Here is a 27271-nt window from a genome sequence, read left to right as displayed (position 1 = left end):
CAAACTAAAGTGAAGATTAAACTCTTAACAAGTTATTCTACTAACTTTAAACACATACAATTACTTTTATAGTCATCATTTACCTCTCTTAATTCAATCCCATGCAAAGCATGCTGGGAACTACAAATCCCCTAACCAACACAATTCCTTGTTGTCCCAACACAAAACGCTTAGGGACAAATTTAAGTGAACTGAACATAAAACAAATAAATTAGCCAAAGAACTGATAAGAATTGTGTTGTTTCAGCTCATTTTAAAAAGGTAGCAGCAGTAATCAGTTTTTTTGAGTGCTAGGAAAAAAAGAAAAAACAGTATGGGTTTCCTTTTCACTGTTATGCTCAACTTATTTTGCCTTACATGTGTTTGAATAGTTTTTGCCAGGTTCTTCATAAAACTTATTGCAATAACCTTACACTTTCTCAGCTAATAAACCTACAAAACTACATCATTTAAAACACCCCAAAGAATAGCACTTTCTTTTGTGGAACAGCTTTCCCTTATTATATCATATTTCTCTACTGTGTTTTCTTTCATTACTTGTAGGCTCGTACACTTATTGTATGCACTTGGGGTAAGAATTCTAAAATCCCTACGCAATACTAATATTTACGTTGCAATTTATCATTATGTATTCAAGCTACAGTGCTGTTCAAAAGTTTGGAGTCAGAAAGTCTCTTATGCTCACCAAGGCTGTGCTTGTTTGATTAGGAATACATAAATGGAATTATAGTGGCGTATTGTGGCAGTTTAAATAACTAGTAAATAAATTAGTTTCAGTGTCCATCGTCAGTTTCACATGATTCTTCAGAAATTGATCTAATTTGCTTATTAGGTACTCAAGAAACATTTTTTTCATTTTCTTATTATTGATGAAGTTTGGCACTTTCTCCCATTTCAATGTGTGCTTAACAGGAGCATTCAAGTAAAAACAAATCCCCATTCATTTGAACATGACTAGTCTACTTTAAAAAAACATATCGCCAACAAATATCTCTGAGTCTTTTAACTAAAACTAGTGTTTGTTAACTTTGTGCAAATGTAATCCGCATGTAATCTGTATCTAGTCTGTGGATTGCATTTGTTAGGGTAAGTATATACTTATATTGATATACTGAATATAAATACATTAGATGGGGCCTCACTATCTTTATCCCTGCCTCCCTAGTAGGTGCTAATCCACTATTTGATAAAATGGCCCAAAGATGAACCCAGAGCTGAAAATAAATACTAATAGTGGGCATTGAGACAAAAAAGGAAAATGACAAAGTCCGAATATCTGGACAGATATTCACTTATTTGTAGTGTTTTAAAATCAAAATGTTTGACTTTTTTGTCCAAATTAGATTGAATTTGTATATTTTTTTAAATATGTATGTATATTAACTGTTTATTTTAGTATAGTCATTACATAAATAAATTATTTTGAAAAAATACTACACTGAAAAAAATTATTTTATATTATACTATATTATTCTTTTCTTTTCGGCTTAGTCCCTTTATTAATCTGGGGTCACCACAGCGGAATGAACCGCTAACTTATCCAGCATATGTTGTACGCAGCGGATGCCCTTCCAGCTGCAACACATCTCTGGGAAACATCCATACACACTCATTCACACTCATACACTACGAACAATTTAACCTACCCAATTCACTTGTACCACATGTCTTTGGACTGTGGGGGAAACCCACGCGAACACGGGGAGAACATGCAAACTCCACACAGAAATGCCAGCTGACCCAGCCGAGGCTCGAACCCAGCACTACCTACTGCGCCAATCATTATTGTTTTTACAGTGTTGTAAAAAGAACAGTATTTTTCTATAGGAAAATGTTATATAGCAAGAAATAAGGTTATCACAATACTTTTCGCAATAACAATATTGCAAATCACATCTATTCATATGTAGCCCTATTATATTTCTATTCCTATTATATGTATTATATGTAGCCCTATAGTATTATATACTATTATACAGTGATCAGATCCACATGTTATCACAATTACGTGCTATTTCAAACACTCTCTGGTGTTTGAAATAGTTTTGAGCAGTACTCAATTTACATGCTTTAAAAAACTTTTCCTGTTTTGGTGGGTCAAAAACCCCACAGAAATCTTCAATGAGACTCTATCAAGCCCTGGAAGTGTCAATGGAAGCACAACCTGCCAGGATGCACTAAAACACTAACTTTAGACCCGATTAATTTTAGACCCGGCTAATCACAACACCACAACCCACGTTAATACCAACTTACTAAAACCCAATATGTATTTAAGCTACATAAGTATGACATAAAAAACCTAAAACGATGGAAAGCATCTATGCTCAATACATATTTGTATTTTAATTGTAATCAAACTGCCAAAATGACATCCCTAATATTAACATGCTCTCTCCTATAGCCTTTAATGTGTTTTGAAACAATGCAATGAATCAGTCAGGCCTGAAATAACCAGCTTTTCCTGTTCTCTCCTCCTCTTCCTCCTGCTCTTCTTCTCTGTCCGTCATGTGTGCTGCCCCTTGTCCTCCTCTGCTCCAGCGGCTGCTCCTCTGCCTCCAAACTGCTCCTCTGGTTCTGCAACACTAGGCCTGTTCCTGTCTAGTGCTGAGTTCTCAAGTGAGTCCTTTTCACACTCATATACACTCTTTTCCTTTCCCATCACTTCAAGGTTCTTTTTTTTTTCGACTTCTGACTTCGCCTTGTATTCTTTCACCGTGACATCTTGTATCTCCATTTAAGAGCTTTAATGGTAGTGTGTGAGTCTGTATTCATGTGTGTCCTTTAACAGCGCGTTTGTAAATGCAGATTTATTCTGCAAAAGGTACTTCTTCATGGTTTAGTGAGCCTGGAAAATAATGACGCTTTTATTATTCTGCTTTTTTTTTTGTTTACCGCCACTGCTGTGAATGGTGTTCATTCAGTCAGTATTGTTACACATGTGATTCATGCTCTCTAATCATGCATCCCAATTACTGTGTTCTTTATGGAACATTCAAAAGGTTGAAATAATAATATGTTTATTTAAAAAGTCTCTTTTAATTACTGAAGGTAAACATCACTTCTGGTATTATTCGCTCTGAGGGTTAGGGATTTGAAAGACTAACACTTCAAATCAGGTGAAATCTTTAATGATACCTTGAAGTGTGCTGCTTTTTGAGGACAGCTGTATATTTCAAAGCATATTTTAGGTGCACTGTGATGTTAGAATGCTAAAAAATCAATAGCACAAAAAATATGTGTGGGTATATTCTGGAAGATGTACATCAGAATCATTTAATATTAGTGTTTTTTAAATTTAGGTGGGTTTTTCCATTGACACCTTATATGGCTGCACAATATATCGTTTTAGCATCGATATCGCTATGTTATAGTTGGTCAGACATTAAACAACACAGTGGAGTCTTTCAAAATTAACCTTAGAGTGAAGGTTTATTATTTGCATGTGTTTTTAACAAGCATTTCAAGCTAATGTAAGCCATTTAGGAACAATATTTGTAGCTTTAAGATTATACATTATATAATTATTTACTCAATGAAAATGATGCAGTGTTGTTATTATTATACAATGAATATTTAATTTTAGTTTCCCCAGAAAAATCATAAATCATTGTTGATTTGAATCTTGTTTTGAACTTTGCTTGTCATTAGCCTATATTTTATGCAGATATGCTCATCTATGGCAATCAATCCCAAATTGATCTAAAATTTAAAAAAGCTATTCAAGTCATCTGGTCAAACTGCATTTATATCGCAACATACATTGCAATAAATAAAAATGTAGCAATGTTACTTTTTTACAATATTGTGCAACCCTAACAGCTAACTTCATTAGTTTGTGCATTGTGAATAATTATCTTTCTTTCTGTGTAAATTGAGTTAAAAAATAAAGTAAATATTTGAGATTAAGCTATGATTGTAAATAATTAGATTAATTACCATTCTTTTAAACATATATGAATGCATCATGAACCATGAATGTTCAATAATTTTACAGTGTTTAACTGTACACTATGGTTAATTCCTTACATGACTGTTTAAATGTTATTTAAATTTTTTGTAAACAGTTATTTTAAGGGTGCTTTTACACCTGTAGATGAACTGTTTTGTTCCAAAACAGGGATTCAAATTGTTACAATGTTTATTTTTGTTCCTGAATTTGATTCATTAGTGTTGCCAGATCCTGCTACTAAAAACAATATAAGTGAAAGACCAAAATAAACTTAAATGAACACTTTTTTTAGGAATAAACTCATTTTACAAGTCACATAGAGTTAAACAGTTTTATCATTTTTTAATCCAAGGTAATCTCTGGCGGGAGCACTTTGAGGGTGCTTTCACACCTCTAGATCAATTGTTTTGTTCCAAAACAGGGATTAAAATTTATAATTTTTTTATTTTTGTTCTTAGTGCAGTTCGCTTTCACACCGCAAAGTTGCTGAACTGAACTAAACTAATGAATAGTTAAAACGCGTCACGTGCGAGTAAACTCTCCTGACATTGGTCAGAGTTTCAGAGTTTATTTTCATAGTCCCACAGATTCTGCTCAACTGTCACGTTGGTATTTTAAAATTCATGGTGATAATCAATAAGACATTATAAGTGAAAAGGTGCTTCATTTCAAACATCGTCACCAAATATAAATCAGATATTCTCTCATACATAGCCTTATTTCAGTTGTCAGCTTTTGTAAAAATCTATTTATTGAATCAATCAATCTAATAAAACAACATTAGCTAGAATAATGCAATATACAGTAGGCTAAAATTATAGAGTGAAATAACAGATGAAGCGAGACTGCAGTCAGATCATGAAGCAGATCAATGTTGATCTTTCTTTCGAGGTGTCAGTGCACAAATGAACAAAACAATAAGCCTAATACAAAATATTATAAGATTAAAATATAGAAGAGTTATCAGATGGTAATTTTGGCCAGTTTTTTCTGACGGATAAACAGCTCTCGTTAATATTTTAGCATAGTTCCAATTTCGTGTTCGACATGAAATGCACATTTACCGGGAGGAATGACATCTCACCCTACTCATAAATCTCTCTTCATATAGCCATATGGCTATTGCATATCCATAATACACTGTAATATAGCCTGGTTCGTTGGATCGTTTTGCTTTCTCACTGTACAGTCGATCCGCTCCAGAGTTCGTTTCAATGGAGTCAAGACCACCTCATTCAGGCAATCTCAGACCGATTGTTTTAGCACGGATCCGAGCTCAATTGCTGGATTCACATATGCCAAACAAACCGCACTAACTGCGCAAATGAGACAGGTTCCAAAATAAATGTCTAGGTGTGAAAGCACCGTAATAGTAATATTATTTCATAGTATTACAGTTTTTATTATTTTTTGTATTTTTGTCTTTCTTTCAAATTAGTTAAAACCCTTTTAAAATTTGTATAAAATTGTATTCGTTTTTATTTAATTAAATTCATAATGTGTAACCTAGATTATTAAATGTTATTAGAATATATTTCCCCTCATAATTTCTCAGTTGTTAAAACATGTAACATAAAAAAAAATCTATAGTCTGTAGAGATTTACAATTTCTCATACATGATGATGATGATGATGATGAAAGAAATTGTTCATACATGCATCACCCAGCTCTTGATCACAGCAATAAAAACAGATCTGAGCGCTATGATTGAGGTGCCGTATGCTCATCGCTTGTTTCCATGAGACAGACTCCCGCTTTCCTCCTAATGAGCAACACTCTCGCGGCTGCACCATGTGAAGACGCACTTCTCTCACACAGGTTCTGCTAAATTATCCTTTGCCAATAATTACGGTTTCGCTCATGTTTACACGCAGCATTGATGCCTCATCACCTCCGAAAGTTTTAAGGCTTTCTTCTGGGTTCACAAGTTTCTAAAGATCAATAGGTGCAATAAATTGAGGAGACGGCATTTAAACAGGAAGTCAGGGGCAGCTGGTTGTGTGTTAGCATAAGAGAACATTATTATTCAGCATTGAGAGTGAATGATTTCCTCGCCGTGCCAGTGGAACTGACTTTGTTCAATGTGACATGAACAAATATACCTCAGAGGAGCGTCGTGCAGGGCCGCGGGTGAACCCACAATAGACATCAATATTCTTCTAATTGTCTGGGCTGATGTATCCAGAGCTATGAAACGTTCGGAGCCTTGAGCTTCTGGTAATTTGACTGTTATTATAGCAAATCAATGGGCAAGCAGCCCAGGTTACTGAAGACAAAGGATCTAAACCAGACCTGAGAGACCATTGCTTATAATAAGACGCTTGGCAGGGCAGATGTCTTATTAAGGGGGATGTGGACACATGGTGCCGTCTGCTGACACATTTGAGGACAGATGTGTCAGGGGATGTGAGGCAGCCGGGCTGACACAATGCAATATTTAGTGAGATTTCTCTCACTCTCACTTTGGATCTCATGTTATGAAGATCTAAATTTGGCCCTGATCCTGCATTTTGATTATACATGTGGCTCTGTATATACAGTGCTCAGCAAAATGTAAAAAAAAATTACAAACTACAAAATTTCAACAAGTTTTTTTATATTTTTTCTTTCTCTTGATTTTTTTCTCTTAAAAAATTATATATATATATATATATATATATATATATATATATATATATATATATATATATATATATATATATATATATATATATATATATATGTTTTTTTTTGGGGGGGGGGGGTTTCATAACATATCAATTTGAGCTACTTATTTATGGACAGTTATTGTAAGCTATTTTGTTAGATCAGCTACAGATTTGACTTCGTTACTGACTAATCTAATGTATATGCACAAAAATACTATTGTAAAGCTTTCTATAGAAAATTAAATGAGAGATTAGTGATATTAGGAGTTTTGTATACATATAGAATATATGTAAAAGCATACTAAAATGCATTTTTTATTTGTCCAATACAAATTTAAAAAAAGACAACATAATGCAAATAAAACATATATATAAACGAAGGTCTTAGTCTGTACAACATGATCAATTTTTCAAACACTCATTTACATTTAGTCATTCAATAAACAGTTTTGTCCAAAGCGACGTGTGATTAAGGAGGCATTCAGCGATTCAGCAAGAAGACGCAATACACACAATAAGTGCTAATTATTAGGGATTTAACGATTAACCATCAACTACTTAAAAATCGGGTCAAATCTGAGATGATTCAAATCAGTAGAAATGTTGAAAGAATTATGATACATGTTTTGAACAGAAGAGGGCGCTGTGTTTACAGGTGCAAACTCGCTTCATCTGCACATCATTGGCGAGCAAGAGGTGGGGTGGTAGACTAAAATGACAGTGGTGAAGTGGCGCCAGACAAACACAAACTGTGTGCAAATACTGCAAAAAGACGTTTACCAACACTAATAGAACAAGAATATGATGCACATAAACCGTCAGCACAGTGAAAAACTACTGTCACAGACATCTATACACAAAAAGCTATTAATAGGCCAAACTACGCAGACCGGAGGATTTGTATCTTCGTTTGCTCCGACCTCTGATGACTGCTGATGTTACAGAGACACACGATGCATCAGTGTTTTCATAGCGGAAATGTGACAATGTTTTTCATACTGAAAGAGAAATTTGTGCTGTTACAGATTGTGCTGTTACATTATAATCAGTAATTTATACCAGTGGCCAGTCCCCAGGAGTAGAGGGGGCTATTGACCACCTCTGTACACCTTGCTCTCTGGTTTAGGAACGGCTTTCCCCTCCACACCAGCCATCTCAGTCCCCAGTGAAGGAGTTTTTGTCCACTGAAAATAAATATTCAAAGATAATTCTTTTTATTTAGATTTTTTTTTAAGTTATGTGGTTGTAAACAAATTATTTGGGCAGAATAGTTGAACATTTCTACATTTAATGTGTTTGTTTAAATTCAACACATTTAAATTGTTTGCAACAATATTGCAGACATCATTTTTTTCAGCGTAGAGTAAGAAGGGGAATATGTTTTTTTTTACATACTGTAAAAAAAGAGAGAGAGAGAATAGTGCTTCTACTGGTGGTTTGTTAAGCCAACTTGCTTGTGTGAAGCACAAGTCCTAAATGAACAATGTTTGAGGATATGAAGTGATTGTAAGGATGTGTCTGGTTCAAATGTGCAAAACTGTGTCAAGTGTCGGTTAAAGTATCAGAGAGAGTGTGTTTTCTACAGGTGGTTTGTCAAGCCCACTCACCCCGATTCACACACATGCATACAACCTCCCACCATCCTACCAAAGTTAACTTCAGTGATAAAAGAAAGTTTCATTTTCTTGGGTTCGATAAAAAGCGTTGTGTTCTTTATCAAACTAGGGGAAAACTGATTTCAAAGTGTGTAAAAACTGTCAGGAAAAAGTGTAGGAGGTAGTGGCTTGGGGGTGTAACAGGATTTCAGTCTTGATTATTTTGCAACACACTATAATGTAACTTTTTGCAAGTAAAAAAGTAAATATATTCATAATGTTTCAAATGATTCAAAGTATTTCTGTTTGAAGTAGATGCAGTGCTTAGCTTTGACCATGAGATTGTGTTTTATCTCTGTTAGAGAACTGTGGCTTGTATCAAGTGCTCTAGTAATTAAGTATAGGCAGCAAAAGCTCTGCGGTTAATGTTTCCTAGGGTCATGAAATAACTGATAGCACATGGATCTTACTCATTGATTAAAACAGTCTAATTACTGCAGTTTCAACACTTTTGCGACTCCTTTTGAGACATATTTAAGCCCACATTTCAGTGTTGGACAAAGTACTCAAATTAAGTACTTGAGTAAACATACATATGTGCCATAATGCCATAATAATTGATAGTAATATGGTGTAAGTGTTTAACAATCCTTTTGCAGTTACTTGACTTTTATGTATCAAAATAATAAAGTTAATTATTGATGAATGTTTAAATATTTTACAAGCATTTAAATCCTAAAATGTATCACACTTTCAATTGTGAAAAAAGTGAAAATATCAAAATGCATCATATCCTTTTATTAAAAACGAAGCATCTGTAAATGTGTTGGTAAATTTAAACATGGCATCACATCAGGGTAAATGCATCTTGAATAAGTCAATAATGAACTGGAGACAAGATGATTTGAATTAGAAAGTTGTTAAGTGAAGACTTGCTCGGACCAGATCATTTGTATTATTGAGTTATTGGCTGAATAATCACTATGGCCAGACCTTTAGAATCAATGAGTCTTTAAGTGGAGCCTTGCTCTAAGCTGATCATTTAAATCAGAGCACTGTTAACTAAAGACTCACTTAAATAAGAGTATTTAAATCATTCAGATGTTGACAGATGCTCTGGCCAGGTCTTCAGATTCAGTGAGTCGTTAACTAGATTCACTTTGACTGATTATTTAAATCAGTGAATCGCTAACTGAAGACTTGCTTTGACTGGATCATTAAAATAAATGAATTTTAAACTGGACACTCACTCTGCCCAAGTCTATTGAATCAGTGACAAATTAACTGGAGACTCACTCTCAATAGATCATCTCAATCTGTGAGTTGTTGACTCAAGAGAAGATGCAATAAGATACGTCCAATTCATAAATTAATTCAGAGTAATTTGTGAACTGATTTACTGAAAATTGTTACATGTTTTATTTAGTGCAGTAAATAATGATATTATATTCAAATTATACTCAGATAAAATACAGATACTTCATAAAAAACACAAAAAATAAGAAATTGTATTTTGTATAAATGTACTATATTGATTCTATTCTATTGAAGTCTGACTCTGAAATGAAGTTTTATAAATTAGTTTCAAGAGAAGCACATGATAAGATTGATTGCGGCTGGACTCGCATCTGTAATCATTACTAGTCCAACCAGATATAATTTCTAGAACTATCAGATGAATTCTAGCCTTCAACAAATAAGCCAATTCATCCTACCTTCCTTATCTTCGTTTTTTGAAGAAACCCCTCATCTCCCCCTTTTCCTTCTTTACCAGGGGGAGCTCTTCTTGAGACCTACCTGATCTCGAACCCTGAGCTCAGGGTTCCCTCCCGAGACAGCATGCCAAATCTGCAAATTATATCAAGCAATAGATAGTGTGAACTCTTGAAATATATTATAAACTCAATTTAAATCAGGATTATTGACAGGTTCTATTTTGTGGTTAATGTTGTTGACATGTTACTTTAAATTCTTTTATACATTAAAGCCTGGGTAAACTAATCTTGAAACATCCCACCCTTGTTTAACAGGGAAAATGCCTTCACCGTCTCTCCACAATGACATCCAGCAGTGGGTGGTATTTGTGGTTTCAGTTAAAATAATTAGATTTGCCTGATAAACCACACATATATATATATATATATATATATATATATATATATATATATATATATATATATATATATATATATATATATATATATATATATATATATATATATATATATATATATATATATATATATACAGCGGAAAGAGAGCTTAAATTATTTGATCATTTAATATTTCATTAATTTTAATACAAGCTCACTAAAAGTAGCTTCTGACAAGAATATTATTCCACTTGAAAAAAAAAGATGTCATTCTGCTCTGCATTTGCGTCTGTTAACAGCTGGATTAAAGTGTGGATTTCGGGGGTGGGTGTACATGGATTCTCATAACTCTGTCTGGTATTGCAAATTTCCTTTTCCTCCCTCTTAGCTGGGAACATTCTTTCAGGAGCTGATTGTTACACCATTGTTATGAAAAGCCAAATGTATTCTTGGTGTACCATATATGATTTGTGTTTTTTCCTTTCATGACTGTTAGTGCATTTATTGTGTGTCCAAGACACAGAAAAGACCCAAAGGAAGAGGGTCGGGAAGAACTTGTGTGGTGCAGATAGCAGCGCCATTTACAGAGCTATAAGCATCATAGTTGTCATAGCTCTTTGAATGGTACTGCCATATGCACTGAACTATCGGCATCTCGGCCCTCATGTGAGCATCTCCAGCTTTTTGTCTCTTTCCAAAGGTTATGTAAGTCATTTATTTCATTTAACTATTCAAACTGTTTGTATTTTTTCTTAATTTATTTGTGACCTTCTTGGTTCTTTGTTCATTTGCACCGTGTAACTTCTCAGCAAATGTAAACCAACCTAACACCCTAGCAACCACTCTGAACACCCTAGCAACTGCACGGTTAACAACTTTTAGAACCACTCAAACTAATTAGCAACACCATGAGTTTTGTGCGCACATCCATTTTCAACAGACAATGCAAAAGTTTGGTTTAATGAACTATTTAGCTTTATCAAGTTGAGTTAAAATGTCTGTTTGGCTGGAGTTGCTGCTCTCTAATTAAATATACTTTTCTGGGATTTAATAAAGGCTGAATATTCAGCATGCAGGGGCACAATTACAGGATGTCTAGTGTTGCTTGTCAGTAACTTTATGGCAGAAAATGATGCCTTCAATTTGACCTTTAAAATAGGTGTTAGTGTTTATCTAGTTTGTTTTGTTTCCATCAGACAAGCTCTTGTTTTCCTCCTAATGAGCACACAATTAAATGTCGGGCACAGTGGGGTAAAATGTGCCGGTAAACTGTGTCGCACCACTTATGGTTTTTTTTTCACTTGACACTGTTGTTTAAAAGTTTGAGGTTGATTTTTCAGTGTCTCCTATGCACACCAAATATGCCTTTTTTTTGGTAGCACTTTAAAATAAAGGTCAATTAGTTAACATGGTATATAAATGAAAGTTGAGTATGAAATAAGGGAATATTCACTATAGTCTATGTATTGGCTTGAAGTAATCTCACATAGAGCTCATACTGATGGCTGAAGTTCTGGAAGCTTTGAAACTTTGAATGGTCAAGGATCGCCCACTATGTTATTTAACTGACAGGTTAACCAACCAATCATGTTTTTAGGTCTGGAAATAACATCAGAATCTTCAGAATAAGAGCCCAGAACTTCATTCATTTGAGAACGTCTTTAACATTTTACAAAAATGACATGTCAATATTCTAAATGATCTCCCAGCAAAACATGGGAAATCAGTAGGACGTATGTAGACTTTGTTCTGAGATTCTTTCGTTATTTTGGTGACACATTTCTTATAAAGATCACTCAGACTGAAATGACAGATGACTGTGTGAAAGTTTTCCTTGTTCAATAACAGCAGGGTTTTGTTGTATTTTTGAGTATTTCTCTTATCTTTATGACCAAAATGACAAAATATGTTTGTCAACATCACGTGTTGAAGCTTTTATGCAGTGAGTACTGCATACAGTACGTGTAATAATTCACCGTTTAAGTCAAATTGATAAATGCAGGCAGTAAATCACTGATGTATTAATGTCTCCAAAACTCATGCATTTATTAATGATCACTGTTATCAATATAAACATTGCAGCTTTTTTTATCCGCTCAGACTGGTTTCCAGGTGGGCTGATTAAGATTGCTGCACACAAGGGATGTGACGAGATCTCGGGCTACGAGATCTTGCAAGACTTCTCGTCGTGGTGAAAAGTTGTCTCGTGAGTTGTGATGTTATGATGGAGCATGAGGGTGAATTTAGCACTGAATATTTAGCACTGAGTGTGATGTAACTGATTTTTTTTCACTGGAATTTAAAGGTTGCCGCGTCCAAAAGCAGAGGCTGCTACAACTGCAGCCACATGCATTAACCACAGCTCATAACATATGATGGAATAGCATTTTAGATATGCTTGAAGCCATAATCGTTGTGAACACTAATCGAATTAAGACATGTGGAGTATTCCTATTTTAGTCGCATTATTGAAGTGAAGTACAAGCATGTAAACTAAATAATTAAACTATTATTGTTGTGTAGAACTTTTAGCTGCATTTTGCAACAAGATAAGCCATACACACTCAGCTGTTTGACACTTCTCTGCACTTATCGAGTCAGTAAAGGACCACAGACACACATCTCCAAGTGTGCGCACACACACAGTGAACTTCTGGAGACACATACACCCATTGTCGTCATTATCATCATCACCAAATACACATTTATGCTGTCCGGAAAAAAACAGAAGCTGTTGCTGAATGAAAGTGAAACTGTTGAAAAATTTAAAAGCAAATATGACATGATGACATACATTTTTTTAAAAAGTTCAATTTGTGGAAAGGAGTTTTCTCATTGTGAAATTGTACAGGGAAGAAGCCAGTCATTAGAATTCATAGCTAAATATTTAGCAGTGTTTGCATATCCTTTATGGCATAATTCATTAAAATTAATGTAAAATAACATTCAGTGCAAGCTGATTTAAAAAAGCACTTGAATTGTTTTACATTTTGTGATTTTTCTTAAATTAAATAAAAGTCTATTTTCTATTTATATATTAGCAAAATATTTAGCAGTATTTGCATGTGCTTTACTGCATATAATTCATTAAAATAGAAGTAAAATAACATTCATTACAAGTTGATTAAAAAAAAAAAGCACCTAAAAAAGTTTTGCAATTTGTGATTTGTTTTTCCGTTAAATAAAATATTCTCTATTCATGTATTTCATCATTGAAGATTTCTTAAAAATACTGTAAAATTCTTGTCTCGTCTCGTTCTCATGAACCCAATCTCATGTCTTGTCTCGTCTTGTGGAGTAAGCGTCTCGTCACACCCATACTGTACACTATGACATCTGACAATTCGATATACTTAAACCAATCAGAGGATGACCATATGCATCAGACGTTTAGCCAAAGGTCTCTGGGCTAGTCATGAGGTTTTTGCATCTCCTGGGTTTTTAAAGCGTTTCCTTTTTGTGGCCTAATGCAAACAAATAAGAATTCAGAGAACGGATCAATGCTTTCGACAACAGCATTGCTTGCAGTAAACAGCTCAGAGTGTTTTTAAAAGAAAAAAGTAAACTTCTGGAAAATGTTGCGTGCTGTGCTTTCCCCACCGAGTGCAATAATTAAAGCAGAATGGGGTGAACCCTTTTAAATCGAGAGGGGTTTTTGTGGTTGAGTACTGTTTCTATATCAGGTCATAAAGAAAAAACAAAGAGGCAGCTCTATTATTAGCTCTTATAAGTTATGTAACAGCAATCATTGCATGAGAATAATGGGGCACTTACAGAAGTCCAGCCGTGCCCAGCATTCCTTGCTTTCATCCAGCAGTGTTTTTTTTTCACAACTGAAGAACTTTGAGCCAAACTTTTAAGATTGTTGATTGTTTGTTTTCCAAAGGCCGCATTATCCGCCTTGCTCTTTGCTCTTCTGAGCTCATAAACTGCACTTTTGCATTTAATTGCATTTCTCGTAATCACTTGCCATTTAACTTTAAAATATATATTTCGCGCACACTGCACATTTATATACCCTCTGAATTTATTTCCCCCTAAGCGCACAGCTGTAGCATATAAAGTATTGAGCGCTGATGTGTTTATAGTCTGGCTGGCTCGCCATCTCTGAGTGTTGTAATAATGTTGCGGTGTGGTCGCTCAATAGAGTGTTTGTGTTTTGCACACTTCGCTCTGCCCCGCTGTGCCATGAAGCCACAACCAGCTCTGTGGCCCTGAATAAACAAGCCATCTTAAGATGATCTGTGTTTGATGACACATCCAGTTCAGAGCCAATAAGTTACAGGGAATAAACAGCCGCATAATTGCAAATGCCTTCGGTTATATGAGCATGAGGTCTTGTTAAGATGGTTGGGTTCTTGAATTTCATGCATTAACTAACTGGTTGCAATCTTTGCCAGTCATTCTTAATTGCAAAAACAACTAGAGAACTAAATCCCATGCTTCAGCTCTACAAATACATGCAAGGGTATTTGTACAGTTTTTTGTGATATCGGTTTTGTCATTAGTACTGTATGTGTGTAGCAGGATGGCAAACAGTATAATAGCGGCAGGAATCTTTTAGTAGCTCAATTTTATGATTGTAGAAAAATTTGTTTTGTATAAAAGATTTATATTTAAAGGGCACCTATTTTACCCCTTTTTCAAGGTTTAAAATAAGTCTTCTGTGTCTCCAGAATGTGTAAAGCTTCAGCTCAAAATATCCATCAGATTTTTTATTATATCCTTTTTAATCCGGCAAATTTGAGCCTTTAAGACATTGTAGCTGGTTTTGTTGCCTTTAATGTATATGACCTGGTTCTCCCCACCCACTGTTCCCACATGCGTATCAGAGCCACAGAGATTGCTCTGAGGAGTGTAGCTTCACCTGCTGGGTCTCACATAGATAAACAGCACAGTGACAGACAAGAACGAAGCAGACCTCCCTTACTACAGTAAGAACTTTCCCAGTGGTTATTTGATGTATTTGTTGTGGAATTAAATCAAGCTTTTCAGCAACGATGAGTCGCACACAGTGTCGTTATAATGTTTGCTGTCAATAAATTCTGTGGGCGGGGAAAACCACACTCCTACGTCACGTTGCAGTGGGCCTCAAAATGGGAGGGATTTGGATCCTATTTTAATGTCAGGAAATGAGACTTATAGTGTTTCTATCGCTCCAATATGAGTGTGGACACGCTATACCTGCACACAGTTCTGTCCAAACAGCTTGCAAAAGTTGATTTTCATCATAGGTGCCCTTTAATATTTGATTCCAGTTTCCTCTTTTTTATTACTTTTTCTATTTGATTATAGACAGGTAGATCTTGAAGAAATAAATGTCACTGCATGACTAGGCTAACATATATATTTTTTCTTTATAATAAATAAGTTGGCTAATATAAGGTCGACGCTGCCAGTTTTTTTTATTTAGCAATGCAGTCCTGGGATTTAACTTATTTAAAACTAGTTAGTACAAAAATAATATTCCCTAATGCAAGAATTAAAAAGCTGATTTGCAAATAAATAATATAGAAATAAAGTGGTTTTTACAAATATCTTCGTATTTCTAAAATTAAATTAATTTAATTTCTCATTTGTAAGGAGTTTGCATGTTCTCCCGTGTTTGCGTAGGTTTACTCCGGTTGCTCTGGTTTTCCCCACAAGTCTAAAGACATGCGGTATAGGTGAATTGGGTAAGCTAAATTATCTGTAGTGTATGTGTTTGAGTGAGAGTGTATGGCATACCTGACAACACTCCTGTTTTTCCCGGGAGTCTCCCTTATTTCATACCCATCTCCAGCCACCCTTTTATTATTTCTCCCATAAAACTCCCGTAATTTCAACAATTTTTGGTACGTGCATTTTGGTATGGCCTGTGAAACTCCCAGGCCGCCAACATTGGTAAAGGATCCGATCGCTAATACCGCATTACACAGTACGCAGTTCTCAACAGTGTTATTCAGACACCTCACCTCCGAACCTAACCAACACCCCCCACAGCTGGAAGGGCATCCGCTGTGTAAAATATATGCTGGATAAGTTGGCGGTTCATTCCACTGTGGGGACCCCTAATTAATAAAGGTACTAAGCCAAAAAGAAAATTAATGAATGAATGAATCTCATTTGAACGATTATTGTTGTATTCAACATTCAGTCTTGTTTTTTACTATATGTTACCCCTATAAACACCAATAAAATGTTGGCATAAAATATTTTCATTTAATTAAAAAACTGCATACATTGAATAATTGAATATCTTGAATATGATTACATTGAAATATAAGCCCTGCATTTCTCACAGCTAAATAAAATACAATATAAAGTAGATTAACTGAATATCAGCATATTCAGCCATTACTGAATATCTCACAAATTCCCAAGCCATTTTGGGAAATAAAGGGAGAATTTATTAATTGATTCAGTCATAGAACTCAAAGGCTTTTTGATTCTCATAATAGCAAGCGATGAGTATAGTGTATAGAGATTACTTTTTCCATTTTCATGTAATATCGCATTAAATAAGTGAAAAATCACTGCAGAAAGGCTTTCACTGGCTTTTATATGCAAGGAAGACTGGCATTCACGTCAGATGAATGAACCATATACAGCAGAGAATCTAAATGATCCTTGACTGATGGTTAAAACACTTCCCAGGAATGGAGCAGGTCATGCGAAGGCTTTTTCTAAAGAAGCCACTCATGTTTTTTTTTCTCCAGATAAAATTTGAAAGAGTGAACTGGACAAAGGGCGACACAGTGGCGCAGTAGGTAGTGCTGTCACCTCACAGCAAGAAGGTCACTGGTTCAAGCCTTGGCTGGGTCAGTTGGCGTTTCTGTGTGGAGTTTGCATGTTCTCCCTGCGTTCGCGTGAGTTTCCTCCGGGTGGTCCGGTTTCCCCCACAGTCCAAAGACATGTGGTTGAGGTGAATTGGGAAGGCTAAATTGTCCATAGTGTATGAGTGTGAGTGAGTGTGTATGGATGTTTCCCAGAGATGGGTTGCGGCTGGAAAGTCATCCGCTGCATAAAACATATGCTGGATAAGTTGGCGGTTCATTCCGCTGTGGCGACCCCGGATTAATAAAGGGACTACACTGAAAAGAAAATGAATGAATGAACTGGACAGAAATAGAAAGACTGAAGTCATTTATTTTGTAGTATTGCAGACGTTTTTCCTAAATCGCATCCGAGGAATGGCTGAAAATATTCAGTCAGAAAATACTCAATATTCATTTAACTTATTATTTACTTATCATTTTCTATTAAGACCCTTGTCGCTTTGTTTAATGCTTTTTTTTCTCCTGAAATTTCTAAGGTTTATGTTCAATCATGTGCAATAATTAAAATAAGTAAATAATGATGTCACGCTTTCTTGTCACAGTGTTACAGTTGTTAAGGAGGATGACCTGTGTCACTATTGATAAGAAATAATAGAAAGAATCAGTTAGATGATGTCTAATTAAAACATTGCAGACTGTGATATTTTTATCAATGAAAAATGGATTTAATTAATCACATACATAAATGCATTACCTTTAAAGAGCCCCTATTATGGGTTTTGGAAAATTACCATTCATGCAGTGTGTAACACAGCTCTAAGTGAATGAAAACATCCAGCTGAGGATTAAATCTGAAAGTGCTTTACTATTGTGCAGTATTGATTCTTTTGAGTTGATTCAGAATAAGATTAATGATTTGTCTTTTGTTCGGATCTTTTGCCTGCATGCATTGATGTCGATTCGGGACATATCGCCAAATATGAAATTCTGAATCCAGTAAAACGTGAACGCACCTTTCCCTTCAGACACTACCGAAGTGCGAGGGATCATGGAATTGATCATGACGCAAAGATTACTATCACTGAGAGAGGGCCAGATATGCCGCTGTGGGGATTGAAGGGTTAAAGTTAATTTTCACAACAACACCACAGTATAGCCAACTGTGCGCTGTGTTTGTCCCTGTCATTTTTCTGATGATTGATACAATTGCCCTGCAGCAAAGGAATCGCCAGCCGTTTGTTATTAAAGAAAGGATCAGCAAAGATTACTTTTGTATGGGACTTTGCCAGTAACTGTTACACAGTTTAAATGGACCAGTTTCTTCGTCCTCCTGATCCTGTAAATGTTTCTCCTTCCTACACAACCTGAAGTGTGATTTCAATGGTTGCTTTGTTTTATGTATTTAGCAAAATATGCATTTAATTGTTTGCTGTAATTTGTAATCGCTCCACGTGGCTTGTAAACACTCATCTATTATTGGTCAGTGCTTGTAATGTATCTCTCAGGTTAAATCTGTATGTGGCTATTTATATATTGCGCCCAAAACCACATTAAAAATGTGACGCGTGCTTCTTCCTTGTCCACTTTAAATGCGTTTTGTGCTCACGATCTCCTGCTGTTTGTTGCTCTGACCACAATCAGCTGTTCCTACACACACGTAGCGCGGTCAATTTTTTAAATAGTTAAGCTTTTGCCACTGTGTGGATTAATACTGAATGTTTGTCGTAGTTATTACTTGTGGTTAGGGTTAAGAATAGAGAAATGTGCTGGTGTTTAACTGCATTGCCTTAATGCATTCCTGCATTGGCCTCACATATATACTCTGTGCTCTGACTACTTCATAAGAGTTCTGGCCGTAACTCTCCGTCAACAGACTGGGTCATCAGACCAATCAGCGCACATTAGCCTCACACAAAGGAGGAGTTTGGGAACAAATGAATCACTGAACGAATCATATGGGAGTCATTGGGATAATTAGGTAAAAATAAATACATATTATAAGACAATGAGTGTTTTTTGACCTTGAATGCATACACTGTTGTTGGAGAGCCCCAAACCAAAATATGACCTTTTATAATACATAAGAGAGGCTCTTTAAGAGTACTAATAAAAATAGAAACAAGTGTTTTATGATTGATATCAATAATAATTGAACATAAACATTGGACAAATGAATATCTAAATCCATGTTGAGATTTTTTATGTGATTTGATCACATTTTTGTAACTTATGAAACTTTAGAGGAGAGACGTCATTACTGTTTTTGTTTTTTGTCTGGAGTGGGGAAAAATGCAAAGCAGGATGCCTGAAACTTCAACTTTCACTCAATAATCCATAGCAGAAACAATTGAGATGCTGAATATTTGAATGAATTTGAATAATCTCTAAGACTGACTATTAAAATAATGGAATCTGTCTCACCCAAAAATGAACGTAATACTTGACAGAAGATTTGAATAAAGAACAATAACTGATCAATTTTCTTCCTTCGCATAAAAGGCAAATATTTATGTTGATTATTTCGAATTATGAATGCTGTAAGCTGCCACCTGAGACGGTCGAGACAGGTAAACAGCAGCTGCTATATCTCATCCTCTCCAGCTTACAGGGCTCTCCTCACTGATAACAGACTAGTCTAGTCATTTCCAATATTCATATCGGTTCTTACCTGGTGCGGTTTCCTTTTTTGGCTTGCTGGATAATCCTGTGTACGTAAAGAATGGCCTGCTGGGACTGGTAGTGGAGATCAATCCCACCTCTGGTATTATGAGTTCTGTATTGATGCTGTACTTCTGTTAACTTCGGCCAGAGGCAAGACTTGAGAAATGTTATTAGGAGATTTTGCTCTGGTTTATATCATGGAAAAATAAATCAGACATTCGCATAGATGGATCTGCACACCATCCTGGTCTTGGATTTTGTTCAATGGGTTCTGACAGACTTACTGTGAAATATACACAGACCTGCACACACATTTGTATCTCAGTCATGATTTCTGTTGTCTTGATGCTAGGCTAATATTGTCCATCCCCTTAAACCTAACTTTGTTTTGAAATTTTAATTGATTGAGTGTGGATATTCTGTATTCTGTATATATACTAATAATACAATGAGGCAAGTAAATGCTTTAGAATAACTAATTTTATGTAAATCACATTTATTAACTAGTTTCTATAATGTTTACTCACCATAATGTATGTGCTTTTACAGTATTTTGTCATGTTTCATATAGTACAAATATATAAACATTATTAAGTAAAGATACATTTACTTGAGAGAAAAATTACTCAGGATATTAAGTGTTTTTTTTTAAATATGTCAAATGAAGTCTTTTGTTGTTGTTGTTGTTGTTGTTGTTGTTGTTGTTGTTGTTGTTGTTGTTGTTGTTGTTGTTGTTGTTGTTGTTGTTGTTGTTGTTGTTGTTGTTGTTGGTGTTTTTGCAAGACACTGTGGAGTCCTAAAAAAATCTTGCTCTCGTTTATTCTTGTTTTAAGTTTGAAATATCTGAAACTTTTGTTTCCAGAAAATGTTATGTAATGATGTAATTTTAAGTAATGTTGGTCTCGGTTTAAAAAACACCAGAGGTCATTTAATTTACTATATTAAGGACCATTTTCCAATGGGATGACAGTGCTTTTTGTATTAGTGTCTTTAAATGCAAATGAGTTGCTTCTCCTGCCCCTTTTTCATAAGAAGGTGGAGCTTTTGCAGCCTGTGACTCTGACACTCTTAAGACAAAACATCTTTTTTGTTCTCATTATGGGCGTCATGGTGGCGCAGTGGGTGGCACGATCACCTCACAGCAAGTAGGTCGCTGGTTCCAGCCTCAGCTGGATCAGTTGGCATTTCTGTGTGGAGTTTGAATGTTCTCCCTGTATTTTTGGGTTTCCTCCACAAGTCCAAAGACAAAGACAAATTCTGTAAGCTAAATTGTCTTTACTGTAGAGTATGTGTGTGAATGCTTGTGGATGGATGTTTCCCAGTGTTGGGTTGTGGCTGTAAAACATATGCTGGATAAGTTGGTGTTTCATTCTGCTGTGGCAACCCCAGATTAAAAAAGGGACTAAGCTGAAAAGAAAATGAATGAATGGTTCTCATTATCATGACTATCAGGCTCAAGTGACGTGAGTTCTTCGTCATCATTGAAGTTTATTATCTGCATTATAAGCATTGCCAATTTACTATTTCTGGCCAGGGCCATCCCTGACCTTTGGTATGTTGCCTTGTCACCGGTTTATATATTTTACACATTAAAAATAAGTAAAAAAATGTTTTATGGTGTATTTGTTTTCTTATAAAGTGCTATTTTTTATATATGCAACAATGTCTGCAAAATGTGACACACACACAGCAATCTTTATGGACACTCCCATAGACATAGACATATTTTACTGTATATTTCACACCCGGGGTGATGCAGTGGCGCAATAGGTAGTGCTGTCACTCCACAGCAAGAAGGTCGCTGGTTCGAGCCTCGGCTAGGTCAGTTGGCTTTTCTGTGTGGAGTTTGCATGTTCTCCCTGCGTTCGCGTGAGTTTCCTCCGGGTGGTCCGGTTTCCCCCACAGTCCAAAGACACATGTGGTACAGGTGAATTGGGTAAGCTAAATTGTCAAAAGTTTATGAGTATGAATGAGTGTGTGTGGATGTTTCCCAGAGATGGGTTGTGGCTGGAAGGGCATGTGCTGGATAAGTTGGCGGTTCATTCCACTGTGGCAACCCCAGATTAATAAAGGGACTAAGCCAAATAGAAAATGAATGAATGAATTCTACACCCCTACCTGACCCTAACTCTAAATGCAACCAACCCTCTCAGGAAACAATCAATTTTCAAAATGTATGATTGAAATGTATAACAATTTTCAAAATGTATGATTTATGAGCTCTTTTCATGATAAATGAAAAAAGTCAGCACAATGTCAAAATTTGCTGGTATTACTTTACTTTTGGTACTTTTAGGACATTTGGTGGAATGCAAGGTATACACGCACACAAACATTTTTTTTCTTCCTGTCTATCTTCACCACCTCCTCCACACCATATCTGCGTCTTATTTCTTTCAGAAAACAATCAGGTCATGGTCCTGTCCTGGTGCCTCTCTGCTCCACAATAATCAGGTCTTCTATCTGTGCGCGTGTGTTTGAGGAGCCTCAGACAGTTCTGGGAAGACAAACACACACACATACGTGCCGAATGAGGAAATGGCATGATCCGTTGTGAATTGACATTACCATCTGACTGGCAGTGAAGGTCTAAAGAACACACAGCCAGACTTTTGACTTTAGGCAAAATTCTGCATTCAGATTGCAGCATTTTTTTTTTGCAGAAATGCCCATTTAGACTGAAAGTGGTCTGGATGACAACCCTTATTTTTCTTCGAAGACGTCAATATGAAAACCTTATGAAAAAGAAGTTAATTCAGTGTACTATTGGTATAGTTATTTTAAAGTTGTCTTGAAATTAAAATTGCTCTTCTTATTTTTAAATTCATATTTATATAGTAGTTTTGTTATAAATGATGCCATTTATAATCTGTGCACTTCTTTATTTTGTAAAAATTAATTTGCCCTTATACTCTTTTATCAAAAACCATAACCCTCACTGCCCCCGCAAAATGGATTTTTTTCACTTCTGGTCACATGCAATGCCTTTTGGGAGGGGATATAAGGATGTGTCTTATTTCTGCCCATCCATTCGTCAACCTTTCTTCATTTTGTTAGCAACACTTCAAGAGTTCACACTTAAATAATGCTTGACGATGTTAGCAGGTTTGGCCTGTCCCGGGAGAGAACCCTGAGCTTGGAGATAGATGAGCCCAGGGCTCCCGCCTGGACAATGAGCATTAAGAGGGATATGAGATCAGGCAGTTCTCGAGAGCTCCCCCCGGATTCGTTTGGCCTAAACCTTGATTAATAAGAAGGCTCTATAGGAATAGACCGTATTAAGTGCTTGTGACTGTTACTATTACTTAATTTACCTGTGTCACATGTCTTTAGACTGTGGGAGGAAACCGAAGTACCTGGAGAAAACCCACGTGAACACGGGGAGAACATGTAAACTCTGCACAGAAAATCTCAACTGGCTCAGCTTGGACTTGAACCAGCTACCTTCTTGCTTTAAGGTAGCAGTGCTAACCACTGAGCCACCATGTCTCTCGATTCTTGAATTGAGGAGGAGGCAGAAGGGATGGATGAGGTGGGGTCCTCCAAAAATGAAGATAGGGAATGAAGCTAAGCTGGATATTTATGTTAAATTTGGAATCATCAGATTGGCTAGCTAATGATTAGCAACAGGGACCAGCTCCAGTCAGTCTTATCACATGCTCCTTTAGAAATTAGTTTGTGAAACTTTACTTATCTTACAACAATTTAATCAGATCCCAATGGATGAAATCATGCACCGCCCTACATTTCTTTCTAATTTTAAAACCATTTGAACTGGATGTACATCAAGATATAGGGAAAATAACAATTTTAACTTCTATTTCATGTTGACCTCTTTACGTAGACTGAATATAGTCATTTAGATTCTTCTAATATAAAAGAATGGGAGCTGTTTAATAGTTTTAGGACTTTGATTAAAGGTTTTGAACCACTTCAAATGTTGAGTTCTGTATACTTAATACACGTAATAGCACTTTAGTACACTTGATTTATAATGACAGAAAAGTCTTTGTATAGTTGGCCTGAACTATACTTGTATATTGACATACTTAAAAGCATGTATTGGTTTGATTTTATTATTTTGATTGAGTGGCCTATATTTTTTCCACATAATATTACATACACCCCCAGTTTTAGAAAAAAGGCTTAAGACTAAACTGCATGTTTAAGCTGTCTTAACTAAAATAACCTCAACTGCCTTGTTTTGTGCACCCCGGTCATTTTTTTCACACATTTTTATAAAAGCTGCTTAAATACCCTACTTTGGCTAAGGTCTACCCTAGTGAAAAAATAAATAAATAAATGATACACCTGCAGCCAGACTATGCCAGTATAATGTGATAATGATTAGTGTTATACCTGGCTCAAAAATGTAAAATTAAGGGAGACAACACAGTGAAATAAAGCTAAAGAAATATTTATTTATAAAATTATAAAGCCCAAATTGGAGCGCAACTCTGGCCAACTTCCCAAACAGTGAATGCACAGCAGCCCTGACAAACTCTCTCACTGCATTTCAAGAGTTCTCACTTAGCTGATGATCCATCAAAAGCTTGTTTGGTATGCTCTCCCAGGAGAGAGCCCTGAGCTCAAGGGATCCTCGAGCCTAGGGCTCCCTCCCATTCGCAGGGCGAGAGGGGAGCTTGAGCTCAGGTGGATCTCAAAAACTCCCCGACTGCAGTAGCTAAGTGAACACTTGAGAAGAAGGGAGCTAGACAAGTATCTGATTTGCTAAATCTGTTATGCATTATGTATATTTTTGGATGGTGGGAGGAAACCGGAGAACCTGGGGGAAACCCATGCGGAAACGAGGAGAATGTACAAACTCCTCACAGAAACACCCACTGGTCTGGCTGGGACCAGGGCTGGTAGTGTTCTTGCTGTGGGGCTAACTGTGCTAACCAGTGGGCCGCCGTTCCACCCAATCTATGGTGAAGGAGGAGAATGGGGTGGAAGGGGGGTTTCTTCCAGACAAAGATAAATGTGGACTGAAGACTGATGTTATTTATAGTAACTTAGAAATCATGTGATTGGGAGATCATGCTTCGCTAATGTGAGACCGGCTGTGATAAATCATAAGCACGTGATCCTCTCGAAATTAGTTTATAAATAAGCTTCACTTAAATAAGGGTGCTGACAAGCACCAGGTGTTCTGAAGGCACACCCCAACCTAGTACAGACAAAACATACAAAAAGCACAAACCAAAACAACACAGTCCTAACCATTAGTTAACTTGAAGTTTGCTATTTTGGAACTATTTTTGTACCAAGTATATTTTAATTCTAGTTAAATTATACTAACATATAGTGCCATATAGTATGCTTAGTATTCTTGAAGTATATGCATGTGTAAGTCCATCACATGCTTGATTAGTGAAATTAAAGTGGACTTAATTTGTATTACAAATATTAAATCATCAGTAATACATTGTTTTGATTTGAACCCACAAGCAATTTACCATAAATATGAAAGATTGATATAGAAATATACAATTTCTGTGTAAAAATATGCTCATTATTATCTTCAGCCAATTCTAAATATTGCAAATAAGCAGGGCTTGACATTAACACCCGCCAACCTGCCAAATGCGGGTAGATTTCAGCAGTGGCGGGTATGACAGACACTCCCACTAGCCACTTTCGCTTTGTTGAAAATAATTTTCCCGGATAATAATTCTTAAAAACAGGGTTTGACAATAAGGATGGTCCATTATGCATTCTTAGAATTGAGAAGCAACACGACTGACAAAAGGAATTGCGTTCACACGAGCAATAGAAAGCAGGTGAACACCGAATGAGAGGACTTACGCTAACAGCTGAGGTGATGCGCGCGACTGTTTAAAATCTGTGCGCGCTTGCGTTTCCTTGCGTGAAGCAACTGTGTCTAGAAACACAGTGATGTGATTGATTCTCTTTCAAATAGTCTAGACAAAAAGTAATGAACACGCACCCACAGTCTTGCTGCTTTCAAGATTTCCAGAATTGTCTTTTGGTAAGCAGAGCCAGTTGCTTTCGCTTTAACCATTCTTTAAACAGATTATTCATGGGTCTAACATTAACCGTGTGTGTGTGATCATCCTTTCATTATCAGATTATCCTTGCATTTTACCTGCTTAAAATAGTTTAATTATAATTTTTTACAATAACATTGCTTTAATGAGAGATTAACTCCCTATTTATGTGTAGTTAACTGGTGATCTGGGACCTTTAGCCAGGACAGATTACTGTGCATATGTTTTGTTAAATAAAAAGTATAATATACAGCTATATTTGGCTTGTTTTGACACAGAAATAATCAATTGTTTATTTTCGGTGTGGTTGGAGATAAATTTGGCAAATCCTTCATTTTGAGCTCCGAAAATCATGTGAAATGAAAACTAATTGTAATACTATGAAACCATCACCCATTTGCTCATGCACATTGAGCAAGCTCATACAAGACAAACAAAAAGTGAAATGAATGAGGAGGCATGTTTTGATATGGACATTATTTTTAAATAAAAGTATTTGGTTACACTTTATTTTAGGATTTCCTTGTTACAGTGTAACTATATTTAACTACTGAGTAACAATACTTAAATACATGTATTTAATTATATGAAATATAATATGGGTTATGTTTGTGGTTAGTTACAGTAAGTGTAATTATGCATAATTAGCTGTATTTGCTAAAGGACTACAAGGATAATGTGTTATAACCATAAAATAAAGTGTTACCAACGATTTTGTACCATTATAATTAGATTTACTATTGCATTTGATGTATTTGTTGCATCCTTGCTGAATGAAAGTGTGAAAGAAAATGAATGATGAAGGCAAGGTAAAATGTGTCCAATACTGTTCAATTCACTTCAAGAAGTTATAGAAGTAGCGATGAGTGGTGTTTCCGAGGAGCGTCAGAGTGAAGGCCTGTTAGTCTGGCACCGAATGAGAGCTGGGATACGTCAGGCGCTGCTGAGATTGGACTCATTCTGAAGTGCCCTGTCTGACCTGATGTGAACTGGAATATGTCTGAATAGATAAGTTCGTAATAGATTGCCCGGCCGCTTTTCCTGTGAAGTGGCCCGGAATTGCAGATGGTATCAGACACCAAAGAAAGTTATCTTGCCCTGCCTTTACTGGTTAATCCTAAAGAGTTCGGCGAGGGGAGATTTTCCTGGATTGCCTCTTCTCTCAAACTGAAACCATAGTGTGTGTGTGTCACAAACTAAATCACAAAGGGCTCGTTTTATCAGATAAGAGAGCTTGATAAACACGCTGTAGGGCTCCAATTAAACAAGTCTTCTGTTATCAGTACCTGCGTGAGACGTATGTGTTTTAAACTGAACAATAGTTTTTCTTTCCACTCTTCTAATGATGATATTTTGTGAAGATACAAGCCTGTTATTTATTGAAAGCATTAATTTTAGTCAGTGCTCTCAGTTTCAGACAATTCCGGGTGTTTTTCTTCTTCTTTTGAGTGAACTTACAGTATCGCAGATCACATTAAACTCTCAGGCCTTTGGGTTTTTCAGCAAACATTGGCCTTTTGTACCAACTCCACATGTACTCCAATATCAGTTT

General features: G+C 36.0%; 1 protein-coding gene across 2 annotated transcripts in view; it reads left to right on the top strand.

Moving 5' to 3' along the window:
- The window catches only part of htr4 (5-hydroxytryptamine receptor 4), a 196577-nt gene that overhangs the window by 145751 nt on the left and 23555 nt on the right, over positions 1-27271 (top strand). The window contains exon 7 of one of the 2 annotated variants that reach the window (XM_056471819.1): positions 2542-2619. The exons of the other annotated variant lie outside the window; for it this stretch is intronic. Within the exon in view, the coding sequence (XP_056327794.1) occupies positions 2542-2605 (64 nt within the window). The 3' untranslated portion in view covers positions 2606-2619. The remainder of the gene's footprint in view (positions 1-2541; positions 2620-27271) is intronic. 2 annotated transcript variants of the gene reach the window in all.

This window comes from Danio aesculapii, chromosome 14 (genome assembly GCF_903798145.1).
Source record: "Danio aesculapii chromosome 14, fDanAes4.1, whole genome shotgun sequence".
NCBI classification, from domain to species: Eukaryota; Metazoa; Chordata; class Actinopteri; order Cypriniformes; family Danionidae; genus Danio; species Danio aesculapii.
Note: the sequence above shows the minus strand (reverse complement) of the source record. Positions and strands in the feature narration are given on the sequence as shown.